Source organism: Oratosquilla oratoria, chromosome 34, assembly GCF_046742065.1.
Source record: "Oratosquilla oratoria isolate Oo_2021 chromosome 34, ASM4674206v1, whole genome shotgun sequence".
In the NCBI taxonomy this organism is placed as follows: Eukaryota; Metazoa; Arthropoda; class Malacostraca; order Stomatopoda; family Squillidae; genus Oratosquilla; species Oratosquilla oratoria.
The window spans coordinates 24617170-24627478 of NC_134810.1; the positions used below are offsets into that span (position 1 = coordinate 24617170).

At 46.2% G+C, this 10309-nt stretch overlaps 1 protein-coding gene across 2 annotated transcripts in view; it reads left to right on the forward strand.

The window, feature by feature from the left end:
• Positions 1–10309, forward strand: part of LOC143018115 (uncharacterized) — a 494912-nt gene that overhangs the window by 480629 nt on the left and 3974 nt on the right. Inside the window, exons 17-22 of one of the 2 annotated variants that reach the window (XM_076173237.1) lie at positions 4118–4228; positions 5576–5800; positions 6681–7595; positions 8260–8512; positions 8675–8829; positions 10040–10266. In XM_076173237.1, coding sequence (XP_076029352.1) covers positions 4118–4228; positions 5576–5800; positions 6681–7595; positions 8260–8512; positions 8675–8829; positions 10040–10266 — 1886 coding nt within the window. The remainder of the gene's footprint in view (positions 1–4117; positions 4229–5575; positions 5801–6680; positions 7596–8259; positions 8513–8674; positions 8830–10039; positions 10267–10309) is intronic. The other variant, XM_076173238.1, reaches the window with a different exon arrangement.

The following is a 10309-nucleotide window of genomic DNA, read 5'->3' on the forward strand; positions in this document are numbered from 1 at the left end:
GATGGTGAGGGAGTAGGGTATAGGAATTAGGGTGGCAGTGAAGGGGAGCTATAAGAAAAGTAGGGTAGCTGGGGAGGTTGCGGTGTGTGGTCTGATATCCAATATGCGAGGGAGTAAAACAAAAGGTCAGCGAGATTTTTTTTTCTGATAATATCCTTTTTTTTCCTGAAGAATGGTCTGTAAGAATATAAACTGGATTTTTACTTTTTTTTTTTTTTTTTTGCCATTTTCGGTTTTCTTCTCATGAAGAATAATCTGGTAGGCATGTAAACGGCTCCTTCTCTCTCTCGCTTTCTCTCTCATTCTATATTGTTCTCTCCGTCTCTCTTGCTCTCTGTCTCTCTCTCCTATCTTTAAGTAAGCGGATCGCGCAAATCCGGGGAATTACCGACCTATCAGCCTTAGTTCCGTAGTAGGGAAGGTCCTGGAAAGTGTCTTTGTGGGTAGAATAGTCGAGTTTCTGGAGGGAAACAACCTCTTATGAGACTCGTAGCATGGTTTTCGGTGTCACAGATCATGCTTAATCAACTTGATAGGGTTCTCCCGTGCCATGCTTCAAGAATATGACAGGAACAGAGTAATCGGCATACTTTATCTTGACTTCCAGAAAGTCTTTGATAAGGTACCTCATAAGAGGTTAATGTCGAAAGTTCGAGCCTTGGGTATTATAGGAACAATGTTAAATTGGATTGAAGCCTGGTTGAAAGATAGAAGAGAGCATGTAGTTATTAATGGGACATCGAATAGCTGGTCTCCTGTTACCAGCTCCTCTTCATCATCACTAATATAGATGTTGGAATTGTTAGCCACAGAGCTAAGTTTGCGGATGACACAAAGTTGGGAGCAAATGTCGCAGCACCTGAAAGTATAGAAATTCTTAGGTCAGACCTAGAGAAAGTGGGAGAGTGGTCCAGAAAGTGGATGATACCATTTAATCTGAATAAAGTGAAGATCATGCATATCTGGCATGCAAACCAGAAGGCAGACAATTCTCCTCTGGGTCATGACATAGCAAGTACAGAACTTGAAAAAAGATTTGGGTGTCTTGATTAGCAGCGATCTCGAAGTCCTCAAAACCGTGTATAGAAACAGAGAAGCACAAAAGCTTTTCGGTTACATCAGAGGACAGGTTTGTTATCTGAACCGAGAAATAGTCTTAACGCTTTACAATTCTCTAGTTCGTCCCCATCTGAAATACGCCGTCCAGTTCTGTTCGCCGAACATGAGGATGAACATGCAGAGGCTAAAACGAGTTCAGGCATGAGCAACAAAACTTATTCCACCATTAGACACATGGGCTACAACAAGCGTCTCAAGGCTTGGGGCTCTTTTCTCTAGAAACCAGGAGATTGCGAGGAGTTAGGAGAGATTTTCAAAATACTTCAAGGATTTGATAACATTGACTATCGACACCTCTTAACTGGCAATCACGGTTGGAAGCTCAATCCCCCTCGTTACCTTTGTGACAAGGTTGGTGACTATTTTACCTATAAAATATGTAATACTTGGAACAGAGTACCAAAGGACGTGGTAAACAGTTCCTCTGTTGAGCAGTTCAAGTCGATTAGACAAGGTGCTACAAACATTAGTGCACTATTGTGAATCCCTGGTAACCTTTTAACAGTATTTCCTCGGTATGGGTTAAACCTTTTGAGGTAACGAGATTCCTTGTAACTTTCTCTTTCCGTCCCCCCTCTCTTGCTCTCTCCGTCTCCCTTGCTTTCGCTCTCCCCCCCCTCTTTCTCTCTCTCTCTCTCTCACTCACTCATTGGCCGCCCGCACCGGCACCCACATCTCTCATCCCCCGTTGCTTGACCTCAATTCGCACTTCTTTCTTCAGCCTTTTCCATCCACTTTACACCCCTTCTCCCCTTACTCCAACCTCCCCTGCATCTATGCGCGACTTCCCCCAAACCTCCAGTTGTCCCCATATCCCCCCAGATCACCCCCAGATCTCCACACAAGAACCCCTCCTCACCCGACCCACTGTGAACCCGCACCATCTGTTACCTTGGCTCATAACCCTCCCTGACTCGATTTTTTTGAGGTCATAATACGCTCTCGCCTTCTTTCTCTCCCTGTGATTATGCTTCAGTGTTCTCTATTCAGCACGTTTTCTAATGCCTTTACTCTCTCATGTTCTTTAGTCTCATTTCTTTTCTCGGTCTCATTTTCTTACATTTTCTTCTCATTTTCCTTTTCTTTTCCGATTTTTTTTATTTATTTTTCTTTATTTAGGTTTTCTTTTCTACTCTTTTACTTTTTAACCTTGCTTCTCTCCCCTTTATTTCATTCTGTTCTTTTACCACCTCCTCATACACTTTGCACCCCATCTAATCTTCCAGTCCTCCAATCCTACACTGTCCATGGCACTCTCAATTACCTTGCTTTCCGTAGTCCCAATTCTCCTCTATCACCTTGTTTCGTAGGTTACCTTCCTCCTATTCCTCGTCATCTCTACCACTTTATTTTTCGAAGGGTACCTTCTTCTCTTTCTCGTCTACTGTTATTTTTTTTCGTAGGATACCTTCCTCCTCTTCGTCGTCTTATGTCTTTTTTCCGTAGGGAACCTTCACCTGCTTCCTGAACGTCCAGCCCATGACACCATTTTTCTTCCTGTGTGCGCAATGTTCATGCATATAAAGACTCCCCCCTCCCCCCCCCCATCCAGTGCCGGATAATCGATAATGGAACCTTTGTATCAAAACTGTTCTCTCATAACGACTTCCCTCTTCCCCTCCCGCAAATCCCAGCCACTCCGTCCTCTTTCACCTCTCCACACTCCACATCCCTCCCCTCTCTCTTCTCCCTTTCTTTAAGTCCTCTCTTCCTTCCCTCCCTTCCTACCTCCTCCCCTTTCCTTTTTCACACTTTCTCATCAATAGTGGCGCAATCGGAGGCGTACGGGTCTCGCCTCTTCCGCCTAGTCGTGGGTGCGAATCCCGCACTCCTCTCAGATTCCAAGTAGTGATTGTTAGTTACCTGCTCCAAGAGTCCCCAAAACGCATGACAGGGGAAAGGTGACGGCTTCGGCCACAGCTACTCAGTGTCTCCGGGCGTAAACTCCTCACCTTCTCTTCTTCCTCTTCTCTTTCCTTCCTGCCTCCTTTCCTTTCTTCACTCTCTCCTTGTCCCTTTCTTCTTTCTCTTTAACTTCTGTTCATATTGTTAACTAGCTATTATGGAAAATCCTACCCTCACCTTATCTCTCTTCCACTCATTGTTATCTGTTTTTATTTTTAGCTTCTTATTTCTTTCGTTCCTTCTTCCTAGATCACCTTTCTCCTCACCCCCTCTTCCATTTTCTATTCGTTCCCACTTTCCCTCTATCTCTCTCTTCCTTCCCTCCCTTTTTCCTTCCTCATTTCCTTTCCCTTCCCTCTTCCACTCTTTCCTTCCTTCCCTCACTTCCTCTTCCTTCCCTCACCCCCTTTTCCACTCATTACCCCCTTTCACTCCTCCTCTTCCTTCTCTTTTCTCTCTTCCCTCACTCCCTATTCCACTCGTTCCTCCCCTTCCCATTCATCCCCCCCCTCCCCACTCTCCCCCTCTTGCTCTTCCCATCGAATGGGGAGGAAAAATCGATTGGGCCACCATTCTGGGTCAGTGTAATCAATCCACGGGACCATAGACGAAGCCCATACGATCAACAACGGAGCGAGATTGTCCGCAAGGATAGAAGCGCTGGTAAACTATAGTCCACAACATCATGTGATCAACCGGACGCGGGCACAGGATAGTTAAACTATGAAATTCGTACCAGACACTTAGCGAGGTTTGTTTGAGATTTAGGTCTTCTTCTCACGTAATTAGAACGCCTTCGTAGAGAACTGTCAGGGTGGATATCTGTCTGGGTGTATATTTGTCCGGATGGATATTTGTCCGGGTGGATATTTGTCCGGGTGAAAAGTCCGTACAAGTGGAAAGTCTCCAAAAAACCCTAAAATACTCCAATCTACTCCATAATTCTTTAGTTTCGGAGCTGCCTAGTGTAGGCCTTATGGTCTCTTGCAGTCTCCTTCATTCTTATGTTCTTATGCCATGTGACTCTTCTGGACTCCCATTCCAGGCACTCCCTATGCCTGGAATCGATTTGACATATTGTCTTCTTTCACAGATCGAACACGTGGAGTGTTTTGTTTCGAACGTCAACTCGGCTCTTCGACATCGACACGAACAAGATCGACTTCGAGAAATCATCAACCGGATTGAATCTTACGACGCTGTGGTAAGTGCATTTGAGTCCTTATCAAATCTACAAAAGCTTTCTTTTTTATAACCCATTTTTCATCATGTCTTCCAGTGATCCCATAAGAATCATTCTATCTAAATTCTTAACACTATCCACGCTGTCAGAACGGGTGTGCACGAACGATTTTTGGTTTTTACCATTTTGGGTTTTTGCGACTTCGCTTTTCGCGGTTTTCGTTGTCGCCATTTCGGTGGCCGTAGGTGGTTGGAAAATAAGAAACACGGGTATTCTTCCAGTAGTGTTACACACACGAACCATTTCGCTGGCGATAAATTGCTGCTCGTATTGGTGGCAAACATTGAAACACCTCTGCCATTTCTTATTTCCCAACCACCTACGTTCACTGAAATTACGGCCATCGAAGTTGTTCGTATCTGCCTAAATCCTAAGTCCTTCTCGCCATACTTTCTTCCTCAGTTCCATTATTTTCTACCCACTCATTTTCCTCTCCATTCACTCTTACCTCCCTTTTCCATGTCTCCTCCTCCACTGCAACACTATTCCTCCTCTTTTTTTCTCGTCTGTGTATCTCTCCCTTTCCTTCCTCTGCACTTTTCACTCGTGAAATCATCATGTCTTTATTCCTCTTCACTTCTCCCTTCCTCCGTTCCTCGTTTCTCTCCTCTTTTACCTTCTTTCCCATTTCCTTCGGAAGACTTTCCCTCTTTCCCTTTCCTTTTCTCCACACTCCACTCCTTCCCTTCAGTGGTTCCACTTTGTTTCTTACTTATCCCTTGTGACCTGGCCTCTCACTTTACCTACGTTGTTGGTCTACTGTACACTTACTCTTGTCTCCTTTATGAAATATAAGATCCAGATATGAGTCCCACAGAGAAAACCTTCCCACACCATACAAGAACAATACTAGCACGCCTTCGCTGAGGACACCATCCGTCATTAAAACAATACCGACACAGAATAGGCTTGACCACATAACGTGCCGCAGATGCAACCCCCACACAGAAAGCACATAACACCTCATACTACAATGTTCCACAATAACAATCCCCCGACAACAACACAATATCTCTTCTCTAGGTGACTTATAGTCCCGCCCGGAGGCTGTTGCCGGTTTCCTGGAAACAGCGGGTCTTCTACATAAAAACATAAGAACATAAGAATGAAGGAGACTGCAAGAGACCATAAGGCCTACACTAGGCAGCTCCGTATCCATCACCACCTGTCATCCCCACCCATAAAGTTGTCTAATCGTTTCTTAAAACAACTGATAGTTTCAGCGCTTACTACATGGTTACATTCGTCTGCAAGAGAGACTAGGGGCAACAGATTGATTGACCTTGTTTTCTGTCTTCCCCGGCACAGGAATCCCGCGACGACGAGCTCGAGCGCGCAGTCCGGAACCATTCCGACCTTAACCTGACCCAACCTATGCCAGGTTGCCCCGAACACCTGTCACGCCACCTGCTGCATCATGGCGACCTGAAGCTAAGGGACGCACACACCTCCAAGATGGACGTTCATGTGTTCCTTTTCACAGATCTCCTCCTTATCACCAAGGTCACGCAACGGAAGGCTGAGAAGGTCAAGGTGCGTGTTGAGCTGTCACTAAGTAGGATTCGTGAGTCTTCGTGATTACAGTTTTACATGCAAACCATACATGATAGGGTTGCTCATTTATGCGAGGTGTAGAATAAGAATCCATCCACACTGTTCTGGGGTCCTCTCTCTAACGGATGCAAAGAAAGGCAAGGGATTCTGTTTGTAAATTGGCTGAACACTGATTTACGTAACGATTGATCGTCACTTGTGAAATCTACAATGAGAAAGGCGTGGTTTATTTAGGTCTACATTCAACATAAAACAGATTAAGATTTCCCAAATCCCATCGGTTTCTCTGAAATGTATTTTACCCAACTCTACTTTCTCACTATGATACTTTGTGTTCACATATTTCTTCATGATTGTTATGATAATGATAATGAATGTTGGAGAGGGTGGTGGCCAAGTGGACCAGAGGGTCAGCATCCGGAAGAGAGAGGTTAGATGAATGACAGATCCGATCTTAATTCCCCAAACTCCAATAAAGCCATTCTGTGCCTAGTTACACCTTGCAGTGTGCAACAGCTCAAAAGTTGAAAATCAGCAACCAACTGCAACTACAGCAAAAAACAGCAGCAATGAGTAAAAGCAGCAATGACTGCAACAGCACTGTAGGAGAGAGGCCAAATGCAGAGTATGGGATCCAATGTATTTAACATTTCACCCAGCAGAGCTTCTTCAGAAATAATCGTGGTTATTTCTGAAGAAGCCCTGCTGGGCGAAACGTTAAATACATTGGATCCCATACTCTGCGTTTGGCCTCTCTCCTACAACAGCAGCAATAACAACAAATATTATTCTATCTATATATTGTAACCTGTAGCCATGAATTGTGACCATCCCACCTCATCAGAGCCTTTCCTTGCAGGTGGTACGGCCGCCCTACCTTGTAGCTCGCCTCGTACTAGTTGAACTGAAGGACTCCTCTTCGCTAGGCTTTGTGTACCTCAACGAATGGCACGTGGCTGTGGCAGCCTTCACGTTGCAGTGTCATGACGTGCGAGCTCTCCGGACGTGGCACGAAACCCTGAAGCGTGCGCAAGGTCAATACCGAGAGGCACAGCAAGCGCAGGACATCCTCTACGATCCTGAGGAAGAGTTCCCTGTGGGAGCGCAATTGGCTCCTCGATCTCCGCGTCCTGGGTCTTCGAGAGCTTCCAGAGTCTCGAGTTTGATGCATTCCCACTCGGGTTCTGTCGACCTCAACGAGCCCTCTTTTGCCTCGTCCACGCAACATCCTCCCAGCGTCGACCTGAGTGACGTTCGGGCTTCGTCTGCCTCGAGTGACGATTCAGTTCCCGGGCGAAATTCGGAAATCCAGAGATCGCGGTCTCTGGAGGGCCAAGCATGTCACCAGCAGGCCACATCTCCACGCCCCGAGAGACGCCCTTTACTTTCCAAAACGCCCAACACCCTTAGCGTAACCCCGCCGTACACAACAGGACAGTCCTTACCCAACTTGACGGTGGACTCGCCGCATTCTTTACGCGTGCCTGGAAGCAACCACAAACAGTTGTCCCCGAGTCAGAGGGGTGTTTCCTACCCTCCTCCTTCCCCACGGACCCTCCGGAGGTCTGCCCCCGTCCCGCAGTCCCGTAACCCACCCTTGATGAAGACCCGACACGTGACCAGCACGATAGGATCGCCACAGGCCAACGAAAACCAGACGTTAGATCCTAATGCTGATCCAGATGATCAGAGTCGCGGACAGAGACGAATCTCCCGGACAGAACGTCTGGATAACCGGCGCTACCACACGGCCGGTGCCATCGACGACATAAAGGTAAGTCGGATTCATAGTCTTAGGGTCAACCAATCAATCAATCAATCAGTCAATCAATTGTTGCCTCGAGTTTCACTAAGTGCAAAACCCGCAGCGTCACAGTAGCTTACAGCAGGCCTCGGAATCTCCCACATATCTCTCTAGGAAGAAACTTTGGGACTATTTCTTTGGCACAGGCTGAAAGTGGTAGGAAGAGGAGAGCAGTCGCCACTTGTCAGCTTCCCATGGTAAAATATGTAATAGATACAATTGAAATTAATTATTGATCACTTTTAACTTCAGCTCTCCTTTCTTTCTGCTATCATCCTTATATCTCTCCCATACTACCTTTGTGACTCCACCTTTTGGCTCAACATTGTACCCAAATATAGAAGTGCTATGCCAGCTACTGAGGGGCTGTGAGCTCGCACTCGGTGACACTTAAGACTATTTTTATTGTTATCATTATTGGGATGCTCGTTGGTCAATTTGTTTTCCTGGTGGCAGAAAGTGAGCTCGTAGCAAGGGCACACTGTATCAAATTCCCTTCTTTAAAAAACCCTCCGTAAGGATGCACTGTCCTAACATTCTCTGAGAGGCGGGCGTTTGCGACACTAAACTGAATAAATGAATGTTTGAAAAAAAAAATTAGAATAAGACTCAATATTATTCATTTTCTCAACAGAAACAAGATACAAAGGATGCAGCCATCCACAAACGCCTGTCGTGGAACTACGGGCAAGGACCTCCACCGGGATCGAGGGAACTGAGCACAGAGAACTCCTCCAGTCGACTCTCGAGACACCGCACTGCCAACAAATCCATTTCCTGTGAATCGATGCACTCTTCTTCAGGAGTGTCCTCCACCTCTTCGCTCCACAGATCCATGGGGTCCGAACTGGAAGCTCTAGAACACATCGATGACAACGAGCTAAGAGGTAAGACAGAAGATCTTTGTTGTGCAATGCAAAGAATCTTCAAAAACACAGTAACAAGACTTATAAGAATTATTTTTTTACTTTAAGAAATCAAAATTTCTTGTAGCTACATAAAACTGAGAGATGAATATTGTTCTAAAATGATCTGGGTTCTCCCAATAGCAGACAGCGAGGGCACCATCGTTGACCTGACAGTGAGCGAATGTACAAGCCTCAAAATCAGTCCACACATCTCCACCACCTACATCAGCCACGACTCGGAGATCACGCTGGGTGGCTGCTCGCAATACATCACACAACCCATGGACTCGCACGAGGTAGGCCCTAGAGGTTAGAGGGGTAGAGAGGTGTTAAAATAAAGCATTAGTAATCTGGTGGTGCTGTAGTTTTAGATAATTCAGATTGAATCTTGGTGGTTCCTTAGGAAACTAGGTGATTACATTCTATGATAACTATGTGCTGAAGGGGTGGAGGAAGGGAGGAAATTAGGTAAAGAATAGGAACCAGGTAGGAAGAAATCTAGAGCATGATCAAGTTGGTACATACATACATACATACATATACCAAGGCTTTTTCCCCCTTTCAAGGGAGGTAGCCAAAAAGGGAAAGGCATAAAAACACTCCCACCCATTTCATCCCTAAATACACTCCACACCCCTCCCACCCTCCCTCTCATCTGAGCACCTCCTGGATGACGGGTCATCCCTGCACCTTGCCCACTGCCCTGGGTCAGAAGCAGTGTCGCAAGACACAGCACATCCACAGCAAGGCCGCTTCATTCAATCGGCGACCCCCCCTCTCCGTCCCCCCTTGCATATAAGGAGAGGACGGGGAGAAATCCCTTCGGGCTGCGTCAAAATTTGCTCACACATACTACCTCACCCCCCACCCCCGCCCATTCCTCCTCATGCAATCACAACATCATCCATATACAACCATTCTCCACTCACCTCTGTCTTCCGTCCTCTTCCTTCCTTCCTCAACAGACATTCCCCTCTTCCCCAAAGCCCCCTTCACCCCATCCATCCACCTCATCCTAGGACGTCCCCTCATGTTCACTCCCTCCACATCTGCCTTCCATACCTCTTTTACTAGTCTTTCTTCACTCATTCTTTCCATGTGTCCAAACCATCCTAATATTCTTTCATCAACCCTATCTCCCAGCTCCTTTTTCACCCGTTCTCCTCCTCACCTCCTCATTTCTCACTCTATCCAGCCTAGTAACCCCCACCATACTTCTCAGACACCTCATCTCAAACACATTCAAACTCCTTCTCTCTTCTTCTCTTATGTTCCACGTTTCTGCCCCATACAGTGCTGTTGGCACAATCACTCCTTCATACAGTCTCCTCTTCGCATCAAGTTGGTAGAATTAGAAAATCATGGGGTTGTATGCGTTTGTTGAGTTTCAGACTTTTTATTCAGGGTACTATTGATACTTTTAAAATTTGTTAACAAAAACTTTTTACTTCTAATTTTTCTTGACATCAGCCTGTCACATTGATGTGTTTTTCTTTACCTGTGCAGGCTGGGGAGACTTGCACCACTCCTGGCGCCGTGAAGATTGACGTGTCCAAGGTGGAGAACGGTAGTTCCTCTGTTCAGATCACCGTGACAGAGGGCACGGCTTCCCCATCTACCACAGCTTCTACCAACCCGTTCCTCGAAGACTCCACCCAAATGTCAGCCACTCCGAAGGAGAGTCTCTTTCGAATGAGGGAGATTCTGTTGAACGACGCGTCTGTGGAGGCGTCGTAAGTACCTCAGGGTTCCTTGATACCAGTAGTCATCCTTACA